This window comes from Musca vetustissima, unplaced genomic scaffold (genome assembly GCF_032173495.1).
Source record: "Musca vetustissima isolate MV318-11 ecotype Yass unplaced genomic scaffold, APGP_CSIRO_Mvet_v1 utg14752, whole genome shotgun sequence".
Lineage (NCBI taxonomy): Eukaryota > Metazoa > Arthropoda > Insecta > Diptera > Muscidae > Musca > Musca vetustissima.
The window spans coordinates 51,953-67,429 of record NW_026882468.1 but is presented as its reverse complement, the minus strand read 5'-3'; the positions used below and the strand labels follow the sequence as shown (position 1 = coordinate 67,429).

Below are 15,477 nucleotides of genomic sequence, written 5' to 3'. Positions count from 1 at the left end.
AAAGGTTTTTTCAGAAAAAATAAGAAAGAACTAGAAAACCGTGAGCGTGAGCAAATAGAGATGTACAGGAGTCAGAATAAAGTCCGAAAATTCTACCAACGGATAAAACAACAAACAGAAGGCTTTGGTGCAGGCACATCCTCCTGTAGAGATGAAGAAGGAAACCTGGTGACAGATACAGACAGCGTGCTGAGGATTTGGAAGGATCATTTTGAACTTCTGGTATCAAATAGTAGCAATAGTGTGGCCTATTCATCGACATGTGGCCCGCATTCGACAGCCATATCCGTTCAGAGGTGTTTAAAGCCATGTCTGCGTTTGGCATTCCTGCAAAATTAATACGGCTATGCAGGATAACTTTAACTGGCACAAGAGCAGCAGCAGTTAAAGTCGGAAAGGACCCCTCGGAGCCCTTTAATATCGAACGAGGATTCAGACAAGGTGACAGTTTGTCGTGTGACCTTTTTAACATCCAGCTGGAAAAGGTCATACGAGACGCAAAGGTGAACAGAAATGGCACTCTGTACACCAAACAACATCAGTTACTCGCCTACGCAGATGACAACGACATAATGGGTCGAATATTGAGAGCGGTAACAGTCACCTTTGAACAAATTGAGAAGGAGTCTGCCAAAGTGGGTCTGGCAGTAATCGGGGAGAAGACCAAGCTGATGGTATCAAAGCGCAAGTTGTCCAGTAGACTCGGACCAACTGTGGAACTTGAAAACTACAGCTTCGAGGTAGTCAAAGTGTTTATATACCTCCATAAATAAATCAAATGACATTCGGAGAGGTATAGTGATGGCCAAACGATGCTACTAGGGTCTGAGCAAACAACTCAAAAGAAAGGCCACCTCCCGCCAGACCAAATTCACACTCTACAAGACGCTGATACTACCCGTGCTGTTATATGGATCTGAAGCATGGGTACTTACGCATGCAGATGAGGCAACTCTTGGAGTGTTTAAGAGAAAAATTCTCCGAAAGATCTATGGGCCGATCTGCGTTGACGGTGAATATCGCCATCGAATGAACCATGAGTTGTACCAGCTGTTCTCGGACATCGACATTGTTAGACGTATTGAGCTGCAGCGACTAGATTTATTATTAAAACTGTGATTTTTCCATGGAGATTTTTTAGTGGACCTACACACCCCCATTTTTGCGAAAATACATTACAAACCAGATAAAACTTCGCTAACGGCCATCTAGAAGCAATAATAAAAAACCTTTGCCATTTTTTTTTTTTTTTTTTGGAAAATTCCTATATTTTTTTATATTTAGTAAAATAACAACAAACAAAGATAGACAGCTAACGATGACACTTCGAATATCTATCTACCGCAAAACAACAAAAATCATAAATATTAGTCATTGATATTTTTATACATTTTTTATTATCACCGACATTAGTAGTAGTTGTCGTAGTGATGGTACAACCAGTGAGTGCGGTACCCAGTACTACAACTAAATCTGATATATTCGTTATATTTTTATTTACTTTCATGTAGTACAACCTAATCGAATGTTCTTTCGGTTCGGTATGGGAAAAAAAGATATTGCAGCTACACAAAAAAAAAAAAGAAATTGGGTTATAAATTATTTCTGATAACTACTATCGGAACTATATGATTTCCAATAAAAAAAATAACCACCAAGCAATAATAAATAAAATAAAACAAAATCAATATCAGAGACGTTTTTCATTTTGATTTTTTTTTCTTATTTTGTTATAATTAATAATACCGATTTTCGTAAGTGCAGATAACTACCTACGAAATTTGGGATTTTTCACGGACTTTGATGTTTTTTTTTTCTTTCAATTTTTGCACACACAACGCAATGGGGCTTGGTGACGGGTCGGTTGGCTTGGTGATTTTGTCGGCATTCTTTGGTTAGCCGATAAAGTAGCGGTTTTAGCCAGTTTCGAATATCTTTCTAAATAAATTAAAGGTATGGTTATTTTAATTAAAATCGGCAAGAGATAGATAGAAGGTTGATGGAGGTTGAAGTCGAATATTTCACACCGTACACTAAGTGGAAGATTATTATTGGAAAATAAAAATTTATTTGAAATATATTAAGCAAAACATATTTATATATAGTCGGACGGGCCAACCATATAATACCCTACACAACTTCCACGAAAATCTAACTTTGTGGGTTCTATATTCTGAGCTTGGGCAATATTTTGCGATATTTTTACCCTCTTGGCCGACTAGAGGTCAACAAATATTAGTAATATTCTGTACAGCACTTCTAATTACTTGTCCAGATTCCTTTCAGCGTGGGTTGTGTTGTGATGTTCGGCTTTCAATGAGGCCTATTGATCGACTCAAAAAAAAAATTATCTGATCATCACCGACAATTATAGGCGTTGTACTTGACCATAACTGGAACCTCATGGAACATTTCATAGCGATCAGCGCTATATTTCCGCCCTCTAGTGTGGTAATGGGTTACTAAATAATATCCGAATACGTAAGCACCTGTAAATATTTAAGTGTAACTCCCGCATCCGATTACCTACGACATTATAATTGATATCAGTTTAAAGGTCAGCAACTTCTCTTTGATATATTATCATCTACTCGGCTCTATGTCCTCCACGGGTAAATATATACGCCATAGAATACAATTTTTTGTCATTTTTCACACAAAAGTCAGGGTCCATTTCACCCTCTAAATATTGACCGATCTTTATCAAAACAGGCATGCTTATTCTTTGGCCCAATCCCCTTCTCCATGTAATAATTCGAGATGTTTAGGCAATAATTGTGGCCTGACAAAAATTCAGTATTTGGTCCATTTCATCCCCTAAATATTAAACGATATTTACCAAAAACAATAGGGGTCTTCATTGGCCAGACCCCACCATACATGCAAAATTTCGTGAAGATTAGTCCATAACTGTGGCCTGTATCGTGTTTACAAATTATAATGGACACACGGACGGACACACATGTCTAGATCGACTCAGCTAGTCGAGATATAGGGGCTGCACAAAGCTATAATACCCTGACAACATAGTTGTGTAGGGTATAAAAACTATATCGAAATCTAAACCGATTTAATCGGAACTTGTCACAGGTTAGGTTATACTAATTTCAGTATATTTTGTGCATATCGGCCACATTTCGAGTTCTTGGTGCATCATTTACATAAAATCGGGAGAAAATATATAGGGTAGCTCTATTCAAATTTGAAACGATTTCAACAGAACTTTCCACATGCTAGGTTATATTAACTTCAGTATAATTGCAAAATGTTTCCGTAGAAAATATATATGGCAGCTATACCTATATCTGAACCGATTTTCACGAAACTTAACACATATCATTCTAGACTTTATTCAGTACCCTATGCCAAATTTCGTGCAAATCGAAACATATATAGGGACTTTATTACACCATTTACCTTAAATCGGACGAAAATATATATGGGAGCTATATCTAAACTTGAACCGATTTTCACGAAACTTAACACACATTATTCTAGACCTATTTCATTACGCTATGCCAAATTTCGTGCAAATCGAAAGACATATAGGGACCATTTACATTAAATCGGACGAAAATATATATGGGAGCTATATCTATATCTGAACCAATTTTCATAAAACTTAACACACATCATTCTAGACTTAATTCAGTACCCCATGCAAAATTTCGTGCAAATCGAAAGATATATAGGGACTTTGGTGCACCATTTACATTAAATCGGAGGAAACTATATATGGGAGCTATATCTAAATCTGATCCGATTTTCATGAAACTTAACACATATCATTCTAGACCTGTTTCATTACGCTATGCCAAATTTCGTGCAAATCGTAAGATATATAGGGACTTTGGTATACCATTTACCTTAAATCGAACGAAAATATATATGGGAGCTATACTTAAATTTGAACCGATTTTCACGAAACTTAACACACATCATTCTAGACCTAAATCATTAGGCTGTACCAAATTTCGTGCAAATCGAAAGATATATTGGGACCGTTTACATTATATCGGACAAATATATATATATATATATATATATATATGGGAGCTAAATCTAAATCTGAACCGATTAAGTGACTTGTGCCTCCATGAGTGAACATCTCCATTTAGCTGACCATCAACACGGATTCCGCAAAGCACGCAGTACTACAACGGCGCTAAATGATATCACAACATACATCGCAAACGGCCTCAACCAAAATCGACCGCCAGCGCGGACTGTGGTCGCTGCGTTAGACCTATCAAAAGCGCTTGACACAGTGGACCACTCGATTTTGCTTAGTGATATCATGAACTCCACATTGCCCAATGTTAACAGGCTTGGTAAATATATCAATTGCAGACAGGCATATGTGGAGTTCAGAGGTCGGATATCTAAATGCCGCAAGATCAAAATGGGCGAACCGCAGGGAGGAGTACTATCTCCACTGATATTAAATCTGTATCTTGCGACGCTTCCTGCCCCACCTCCCGATGTTAAAATGGTATATTACGCAGATGACTGTACCATCATGTCGTCTGGAATCGACATTGATGACGTAAGCGTGAAAATCAAGGAAAGGAAATCTCCAAATCTACTGCGACTTTATTTACATCCTGGACACGTGAACTTAAGACAGACCTTGATATCATAGTCGTTGACCGAAGAATTCCGACCGTCCAACATCCCATAATACTGAGAGTAGTTTTTGATAACCTGTTTAACTTCACCAAGCACGCCGCCTATGTCGAAGGGAAAGACCTCAGCAAAAACAAAGTCCTGAAAGCTCTGACAGGTACCTCCTGGGGAAATGATAAAGAGACGCTCATCATGACGAACAAAGTCATTAGTCGCTCTGTACTGAGCTATGCCGCCCCCCGTTTGAACTTCATTCCTCAGCGACACCCAATGGTGCAACCTTCAAACGATCCAAAATAGTGCTCTAAGGATTGCTTCCGGAAGATGTTGAGCGTGGATCATCTTCATGATGAGACAAGCATACTGTCAGTACAGCAACATAATGTGTTGCTTGCTAGACGGTTCCTTCTGGCCTGTCATCTGCCAAGTCACCCCAACCACCACATAGTGGTGCAGGATTCTCCTCCACGACATCCAAGACGTCATACCATCCGACCTCAACTGATTGTCAATAGCTGCAGATCAGAAACAGCTGCACACTCGAGCGGTTAATCAATCAGTCGATGGAGATTGCCTAAATAAAGTCCTTAATGAACATCCCCCAGCAATCAGTGACTCCGAAAAGCGCCTCCCCAGATCCACTAGAACAACTGTAGCTCAACATAGATCGGGCTGGAGTACCATTCTAAATAATTATCAATTACGAATTATTTCCAGCACATGCGATCAGTGCCCAAATTGTTACAGCACTCCTCATGACACAAATCACCTATTTTCTTGCCCAGTCAGGCCCACAGATTTGCGCCTTGTGGATCTCTGGATTAGACCAGTAGAAGTGGCCCAATTTTTGCAGCTTCCTACATAATATATTCATATATATATCCTAACATCTACACATACACACACATAGCCCAATAACCCACACACCATCATAACCAAAAATACCTATATCCCATCATCACACAAATCCCGCACACTTTCCACACACTAATGAACCCATTAGAGCAAATTATTAATACCTCTACTACATCTACAGGGAAAAACACATAGTTCCAGTGTGGTGAAGGGTATAAAAATCCATGCTTTTGATAGGACACGAAAAAAATATATTTTTAATTAATCACCCAGTAGCCAACCTCATAAAAATTGCATCTACTGGTTTTATTGATCCAATTTATTCATCTAGAAAGTGTGAATTTTTGCTAAGGTACTTCCCCAAAAATTTGTTTTGGAAATTCCATAAGATATTCCCAAGATAATATTTTGAAATGAACTAATTTATAACAAATATTATAAATTAATTAATTTCAAAATTTTGTGTAGTTAATCTGCACCGAAAATTAGGATTTCAAAATTTTCAAAACCGCATTTTTCTTATTTGAAACAACTTGATTTTTGGAAAGTGGTAATTAATGGACAAAAATTAACACCTTCCATGCTTGGTTGAATCACGCGATCCTTTATTTAGATATCAATCCAAAACCAAAAAAAAAAACGTCATATTTCAACCAGCGTTGGTACATACACGAGTTGAAATATCAATTATCGCATTGTAAAATTAATTATTCGCCAGCGTCAATAATGGCAAGAGTTTATGACTCGACCCGAAGATGATTTTTTTTTTTTTTTGATCGGTCAATTTTTTTGGTTCAGATTAATTAACAACTTTATTTAAGATTTTTTTTTTTTTTTTGAGATTCTAGTAACCAAATATGCATGTGCTTAAAAAGATACGAAAATAAAATATATCATAAAATCATAAATGCGTGGGCTTAGACTATAATTCGTTACGGTTTGGTAGTTTGGAAATACTACTTTAATATTACGAATATGTAAAGGAAATAGACGCCATTGAGATTATAGATGTTATGATTCAAAATAACGAGCACGTTATTTGTAAATTTCCATGCTAGTATTGATGAAGAACATGTGTTATTTGCATGGTATTTTTCCAAGGCCTTTCAAAGGCTTGAGGTTTCTACAGGAACATTTTTTCGATGCCTATCAAGGCAAAGAATATTTTTTTGAAGTCGTGGATTTTTTAAAAAATATTTTTTGAAGGCGGGTGGCTTAGGGGATGATAGCTACCAAGCAACGGATCTGATTGGCTTTAACATGGCGAAGTCCCGTCTTATCTTGGTCCCCCTTTCATCTCAATTGGGGACACAGACGTCCCCGTGGTGCCAACTGTGTTACCTATTTTCATCACCCGATGAAATAGTGAGCTAATATCTGTTGCGACTTCACCCATAAGAACTATAAAAAAATGGGTTGAGGCGTCGGGTTAGTTGCCCACTCTCGGAAAACCAAACTACTATGGAAAAGCAAAGAAAAAGAAAACCAAACCCCCCTAATGTTGACGACCCCCGCAAACGTATAAAGGACCACGATCTGCAAATCTGCACTTGGAATGTGCGCATGTTTGCTTTGGCGGATGTACTCAAAAAGTACAAAGCCGATATTATTGCCTTACAGGAAATGCGATGGAAAGGGACTGGCGTAAGGAAATCAGATGATTACGCCCTGTATTATAGCTGCCATGAAACGAGACATGAAGTTGGCTCCTGATTTGTAGTTAACAAGAGAATAAAAGACCTCGTCTCCAGATTCACTCCAGTTGCTGAGCGAATTGCTATAATCCGTATAAAAGCGAAATTCTTCTACATCAGTCTCGTTTGCGCCCATGCGCCGACCGAAGATAAAGATGAGCAGACCAAAGACATATTTTACGAGCGCCTAGAAACATAATATGATCACTGCGCTGGCCATGACATTAAAATTCTGATTTTAATGCAATATGGGAAAGGAAAATAGTTTTGGCCCCTCCGTCGGAAATTTCAGCCTCCATGAAGAAACATCAGACAGCGGCATGAGGTTGATTGACTTCGCGGCAGCAAAAAAACATGGTAGTTAGCAGCACCAGATTCAAGCATCTCGATACACACAAGGTCACTTCAAAGACCCCTCCGCTAGTATATAAAGACTCCCTTCTGCTTGTCTATAATGACTCCCTTCTGAACGTCTACAATGATTTCCTTCTGGTCTTCTATAAAGACTTATTTCAAGTCCCTACTTTCTTATATTTCCCTAGTTTCTTATATTTCAAGGTTATAAACTACATATCCTTATTTACAATTATGCTACATAAATTAAAATTTGTTTTATTTAAAAAAAATATTATATTAAATACATGGTATTTGTTTTGTTTTTCTTTTTTAAACCAATATCTTCTTTTTAATAATATTTTTTTAGTAATTAAATTTCTAATGCCATAGTCCATTATCAAGCCAATCGGATTCTGTTTTCCTTATAAAACCATAACTCCACAAAACTTAAATTTACCTTTCTAGTTAATGTATGTATGTATGTTTGTATATAGCTAACCACAATCCCTTTATCATCATTGTATGTACGTAGTAGTATATAATATTCTAAACTGCAACTATGTTTTGTTGTGTCTTTGTTGTGTAATTATGCAATAAACAATTAATTATAGTAGACGAAATCTTGCTAGGATTCTAAACGAGAAGGCCACCCACAATACTCAATTGAATTCGCCACTTTTACCATCACAGGCGACAATTTTCACTTTGTCCACTTTGGCAAATTCATGGACTTCTCGGAATTCCACTTCGTTCAACATCAATGTCCAGACGTTATCACAAAAACGATAGGTGTTCAGTTTGTTGGCCTTGAAGGTGACACGGGCCTTGACACGCTGGCTGAGGGCATTGTTGATGCATTTGTCGAATTGCAGCAGGACCTTAAAGGCCAAGGCGGGGGTAATTTGGCCATACTGAAACATGAAACAAAACTCAATTACAAAGTTCTGAATATACGCAACAAATTTACTTTTTGTGCTGTGCTCCATATGGATCCGTAGCTCCTCCCCCCTAATTCGCTTAAAATATTCAAAAGTTCCTTCTAAATATTTAATATGGTGGTGAATGGGAGCCCAGCACTAAAGTAAATTTGTTGCTCCTCTTGTGTGTTTGCATTTTTCCCCCAAACATACCTGAATCAATTCATCCAAACTCTCCTGCAGGGTATTGCCCAATGTGGTATTACGATACAATTGATAGGACATCTTTTCTTCTCGTTATTCGTTGGAAATAAAATTGAAAAATATTAGAAAAAAGTTTCGTTTTTCAATACCAAACCAATGAAGCAACAAAAAATAATGTAGAAAGCCGCCGAATAGAAAAAATTCCGATAAGAAAATGCGAGAATGAAGGAATGATGAGAAAATGACAGCTGCAAACAATATTTTGGGGTGGAAGAAGAAGAATGTGCACTGTGGATTGATAATACACGCAATTGTTGCCAGATAAAAAATATTGAAAAGGCATTGCAGACGTGAAAAATAAAATGTGGTTCAAATAACAGTTAAAAATGAAAGAAAAAAAAATAATAATAGGACATACAGAGTTGCATTTTCTTAATTTCTTCAACTTATTTCACATTTTCTGCCTTAAAATGGTTAACAAAATTCCTGGGGAATAATGGGGATTAAAGACCCCTTTAGGTATTCTATAAAGACTCCCTTCAACTCATCTATAAAGACTACTCTCAGATGGTCTATGAAGACTCCCTTCAGCCCACCTATGAAGACATACTTCAGCTGGACAATAAAAACACCCTGCAGATCGTCTATAAAGACTCCATTCCGCACGTCTTCGTTCAGCCCACCTATAAAGACTCGTATGTAAGGACTCCCTTCAGCCCTTCCATAAAGACATCGTTCAGTTGTTATATAAGGCTCTCTCTTTAACTCGCTTATAAAGGATCCGGTCGTCTATAAAGACTCCATACAGCTCGTCTATAAAGACTCCATACAGTTCGTCTATAAAGACACCCTACAGCTCGTCTATAAAGACACCCTACAGCTCGTCTATAAAGACACCCTACAGCTCGTCTATAAAGACTCCCTACAGCTCGTCTATAAAGACACCCTACAGCTCGTCTATAAAGACTCCCTACAACTGGTCTATAAAGACTTTCTTCAGCTCGGCTCCCTAGCTCCCTTTAAGGTGGCTATAAGAACTCCCTTCATGGCGGCTATAAATAGTCCCTTCATGGCAACTATAAGGACTCCCTCATCCATACTGACTTTAATAGATTAAAATGAGACTGGATTAGATCGGTTTCAGATAACTTCGATGCGATTTTGAAATGTATTTCCTCACGATAACTTACCAAGAATTGCCTATTGGGTTCTACCTTTACGGATTGTAATATTTCTCGAAACATAAATCAAATTCGTATACTATCAAACCTCTGGGTTGGTATCACCCCTTCAAATTACTCTATATTGTTGTATCTTGTATTCTTGTATTTATAATTCGGGTTCAGACGATTTTAATAGGCTTTTATATCTCTTATACATTGGACCCGTATCTCTAGTTCATTCAAATTTACCCTAGGTGGAGGGTTATGTTGCATTTGGATTCATATATTGCATCAACAACGACGTACATGAAAGATATTCGTAGCCTCACCCTGTCGCTGTGCTAACTTTGGCATTCTGGCAGGATTCCAATAAAGTTATAGTTTACCACAGACCGGGCTTTCGTTATACAGGACTACCTATACAGGCTTTCGAATGTGATTCTTGGGGTAATTATTGGCCGCCACATGAAAATTATGAAACTCGAAATTTCTAACCGAAGCAGTTTTAATTTCGATCCATGTTTTGGGATATGATCCATATGAAGATCTCGTTCAATGACGAATTTACCAACCGAAACCAATAGTCTTCACAAAAAAATATCCTGCCACATTTTCGGCATGCTAAAAATCCTAGTCACTTTTTATTCGACGAATGAGGTAGATAATTTACACTGTGTATGCATGTTTAGACATAGTTCTCTAGAAAATTTTAGGTATTTTGAATACCTACCATCAGTGTAACCGTTGTGCGACTAAATTTGCAACCTTTTTGATGCCCTGAAAAGGACGAAACACTTACCAGGACTTCAGGATTGGCATGCTAAGTTGGCTTCTTTTATTGTAAAAGAAAAAAAGAGAACGGCGTTCAAATTCAGGTTTGGCCCAGGTTTGAATCCTCCAATGTGTTTCCCACTTCACTCTGTTTGCAACTTTTTAAGCTTTGTCCGACTTTTCTTCCCTGTTTTTGTTAAGTTGTATTTTCATTTTTTTGTGTAAATTCAAACTATTTTGGATTCGTCTGCGCCGTTTTTGAGTTCCAAGGTTATCTGACATATTCTCGGAACAGTTTTATTGACCAATTTACTTTTTTCAAATGAACGACTTTTTGTACAACTTTTTAAAAATTCCCAGGGGTAACACTGCCGCCGTCATCGTGAAGGGTGTAAAAAGTTTGGCCGGAGTGCGTATGTTTTGATTTTTTATCCCTGTAGTTGCAAAGAATTGAATTTTCGTAATTTTTATTTTAGGTACTTTATTTGTGTTAATATAAACCTTAATTTATTTGATATTGTGTCTTTATACATTATTAAGTTTTATTTCCCTTATATTTTTTTAAATATATTAAAATATTTAATAATCTAGTCTACATTTCCGTCGTCATAAAAGCTTCCCATTTATACCATGTGTTATCAATGCACTGTGAATGCCAATTTTTACATTTTCTCTTATATTCCCTTTTGTTCTGTTACATTTTCACAAACCCTGACGCCGTCCCTAATACAATTGGCGCGCCTTTGTCATATTTTGCCGAGACAAGTAATCAAAACATCAGCACTGTGTGGAGAATCATTACTTCATTAACAGCCGACGAGGAAAAAAGTTTTTTTTTAACGACGAAAAGGCCAAAACAAGTGTTCAAGTAAAGCTTAAAGAAAAAATATTAAATGTGAAGAAAATATAAAATAAATATTAATGAAATTATTGAGAAAATTGTGTGGAAAACGTGCCGCAATGTTTTAAAGTAAATAAATTGAATTAAAAACAAAATAAAAACGACGAAAAAAATATATAAAGAATTTATAATTCCCTTTTTCTGTGGGAGAAGAAAAAAATGATGATTTTTGCATTGCTGCATGGAGGAGTTATAAAAGGAAATTTGTGAAAAAAATATAGATATGTGGAAGGGATAAAAATGCAAAAAAAAAAAAAAAATAAAAATACATAAAAAAATAAAAGTTTTCGAAAAATATGATTGTGAAAACCATAATTTGTATTTAAAAATAGTTTGGAATTTATTTTAAAGAGGAATTTTCTTAGTTGGAAAAAATGTATTTTGTGAATGGTGGTGGTGTCTAGCAAGCAGCAATGCACTTTGTGGAAGAATACAAATTGCAACGAAGAAAAATTCCCTTTTGAAGGAAATGAAAAAAATTGTGTGATTTTGGAATTGCAATGCAAATAAAAAGAAGGAAAAAATATATTTAATGCAATTAGTTGTGTTTGTGTGTTCTGTGATAAAAAAAACATAAAAGAAAAAAAACAAGAATTATAACATTTTTAAATGTGAATTTATCTTTGCATGCTATGATGGTGGTGTTCTTGTTGTTTTTGTTGTTATCATCGTTGTCGTCGTCATTGCTGCAGCAAAAAAAAACTAAAACTTTTAGCTTTTAGTCTAAAAGCCACCATTACCAACCATCGAACGTACCCAGTGAGACAGCCAGCCAGCCAAGTTCTAACAAAGGGAAAATTGGAACGCAAATTGTGAATTGTTGTTGTTGTTGCAGTCTTGTTGTACTTTTTTTCCAATGAGAAGACTACTTGCACGCATACATCAAGCACAAACAGGCAGGCAGGCAAGCAAGCACAGTCAAAGCCAAATCCAACCAATTTTTGTTGTTTTTTCGCCGTCGTTGCCGACACCACACTGTTGTTGTTTTGCTGCTGTCGCTGCTGGTTGGGGGTGAATGTAAGTTTGGTTGTTCGTTTTGTTTGTGTGTATGTATATATGTGTGTACATATTAAAAATGTTCCATATGTACGATATATGAAATGGATGGTCTGGTGGGGGCGGAATTTGGCGGTGTCCAGTGGGTCTGTCTTGAAATCAATGAAAAACATTGATTCACCATTGTTTTTTGTAGAAAGTCATGATTAAACCGTGATTAAGCAGAATTTTCACAACAAATCTAAGTCTCTTAATTTCTATCTCTCTGTCACTCTCTCTCTCTCCTCTAAGCTGCTGTACTCTCCATTCACTTGTTTGTTTGGTTTTTTATTGTGTGGGAGTCCATTTGCAAAAAAAGGTAAACATAGACGGACAAGCAGTAGCAATCATTTTTGGACAGTCATCATTTGTGTTTTTTGCAAAAAAGAGGAAGAAGAAATACAAATTAAAAACAAAAGCAAAATATTTTGCAATAACAACAAGAGTTTGCACATTAAGAGAACAACGACACCACCACCGCAATTAATTGTGATCATGATCATCATCTTCCCCATGATTATTCTTGCCTAAAATCAAAACCATCTCCATCCACAACAAAAGCAACAACAATTATTCAACAAAACTAAAAAGAATTTTGAAAACAAATTTTCTTTGTTTAAAAATTTTTTAGAATTTGTTGTACAACATTGGGAAGTATTGTGGGAACAAGTTGAGTTTAGGGGCGGCAAAATTTGACGAACGCATCAACATTTTTTAAACTATTTTTTTTAAATATACTGCTTTCGGCCGGGGATTCTATGAACAGATGGAAAATTCGGCTATGCGAACGAAATTTTCTTCTAAATAAACATATTTCTCTAAATATCCGCCAATATTACGATATCCGGTCCATAAATTTCGAAGTTATGAGCATATGTATTCCGGAACTTCAGAGGTCCATATCTCGGGAAATATGGATTTCCCCCATGAATGTTATATTATTTTCGTGATCAGGGTGACGGGATCTACCTATGGTAAATTTCAGAAAAATCGGAGATGAGCCCCTAAACTCAATTTAAGTCGAAGGTGGACAGCTTGTGGGGTTTATCAACCGGAACAAAAAAAAAAAAAAAAATCTCCTGGAACCATGAGTAAACCTTCACTATAGAGATCCCGTGGAGGGTGCTGAGTGATCAGAATTCGACTTAGGAATTCTTTCAGTTAACAAGTCTCTTGCAATGTTATTCGGATAGTTCCGAGAGAACTTGCGAACGAATTTGAGATACCTCTGAATCAGAAGAAATTTATTATCCGGTCTACTAACCCGGTTGCAGAAGTTAACTGCTCTCCGTGAAATCTTTCTGCCGGAGATCTGTTTAGCAGTTGGTACTGCTGTGTATTTCTCTAGCAAAGGCTGTGACCTGTATAGGTTGTGTCCAAAGTGAAGATGGGGTTAGATGAGTGGGTTTGGATGGCCAGTTAAAGTGGCAGGCAGATATTGTTCACCGTCACCATCAATTCGTACCCAATATAAATTGAGCCGGCTACACGATTCAGATCTCAGTTGTGTCAATACCACAGAGGGGTCTACGATCCCAAACGACCCAAGACTTACGCGGCCAACGCCTGTCACCTCAGCCGGTTGTGCAAAAGCAATAGGGCTGTTACAACATAAGCAGACACCCTGTTGCTGTCCTCAGGCGGTATTCTCGCTTTAAAGTTGGCGGATCACACCGTAGCCGCATAGTTTACCACAGACAAACCTATTGCTGTATATGTTGTTCACAAGGTTTCTTTGTTAGCACTCCAAGTGCTGCCGGCTAGCGACTTGAGAACCTTGTGCCGGCTCCTAACCTTATCGCAAATCGCTGTGGCATGCGCGGACGACTTATAGAGGCTATCGAATGTGACCCCTAGAAATTTTGATAGTCGGAATTGTGCGCCCATTGACCTGCACATCTCCGCAGTCCATGTGGTAAACAGTGTGGCCGTTGATTTAGTGGCGGATATTTTCATATTCCTCTGCCGGAAATATCCGGCTATATCCACGAGATAGCTTTTCAGCCTCTTGCAAATGCCATACATTTTCCTGACGCTATGATCGTACAAAATCATCCGCCTACGTAATGATCTTTATGTCATCCTGTGAGCGTGAAATTTCAGAAAGGTAGAGGTTAAACAGTTGCGGTGATATTACCCTCTCCGTAAGGAACTCCCTGTTTAATTTTAGAGGCTTTCGATTTCCTATTTCTGAATTCAACGTATGCCTGGCTTCCACACATATCGTTTACAATACAACGTTTTAAACGTGACTAAATGGTTTTTCGTTCGACGTCTTCGAAGAGTTTGACGGCACTGACGGTATCAAATTCTTTTGATACATCCAGCGCCACCATAACTGTCCTGTTACACGGCCTGTTCTGGTTGAGTCCTTCTGTTATATGTGTGGAAATAGCTGCTTCCTATTACGATGGCTAACGATCTGCTTCAACATCTCCATGTAGATTCGATCCGGACCAAGCGCCTTGGATGATTTTCGCTTCGCATGACACTTGCAATATCCTCCAACGTAAATTGTGGTGGTTCCTCATCCACTTATAGATATCGTATACTATAGTATAATACTATTCTCCCTGTCAATCTCGGGGTTCTATAAAATTTGTCGGATCTTCGCATCTGTCGCCCCAACGCCGTTAAATGGATTCGATCACTCGCCACACTAGGGTTCTTTGTTATTATGAAGCCCTATTGCTTTTACACAATGAGCTGAGGTAATAGATGTTAGCCGAGTAAGGGTCGTTTCGGATCGTATACCCCTGTGATCAGCCATTTCGAACAGAAAGATGGACCTCTATTGTTTTCGTTCCTTGTCCTTGTTCGTTTACGACTTCCAAACATTTGACACCAGACATATTTCCATTTGTTTGAAAACTGCAGACGCCAGTTTCTCGACATTTGTTTATCATTCCATTGTCTGCATTCGAGAATAAGAGAAAGTGTAATAAAATGTAATAAAACAACATTAGAAAGAAGAA

At 37.5% G+C, this 15,477-nt stretch overlaps 1 protein-coding gene across 1 annotated transcript; it reads right to left on the bottom strand.

The window, feature by feature from the left end:
* Window positions 1–8,170: 8,170 nt before the first annotated feature.
* On the bottom strand, window positions 8,171–8,713 carry LOC133328894 (transcription initiation factor IIA subunit 2). The gene is made up of 2 exons (XM_061537404.1): window positions 8,642–8,713; window positions 8,171–8,422 (listed from the first exon to the last, which is right to left on the bottom strand). The coding sequence occupies exons 1-2, from the start codon at window positions 8,711–8,713 to the stop codon at window positions 8,171–8,173; spliced, it is 324 nt and encodes a 107-aa protein (XP_061393388.1).
* Between the last annotated feature and the right edge of the window lie 6,764 nt (window positions 8,714–15,477).

Bases quoted from the DNA above. Each gene is read 5' to 3' on its own strand.
- LOC133328894 (XM_061537404.1), bottom strand. From the start codon at position 8,713: ATGTCCTATCAATTGTATCGTAATACCACATTGGGCAATACCCTGCAG. The intron at 8,423-8,641 runs GTATGTTTGGGG...TTCATGTTTCAG, and splicing joins GTTTGGATGAATTGATTCAG to TATGGCCAAATTACCCCCGC.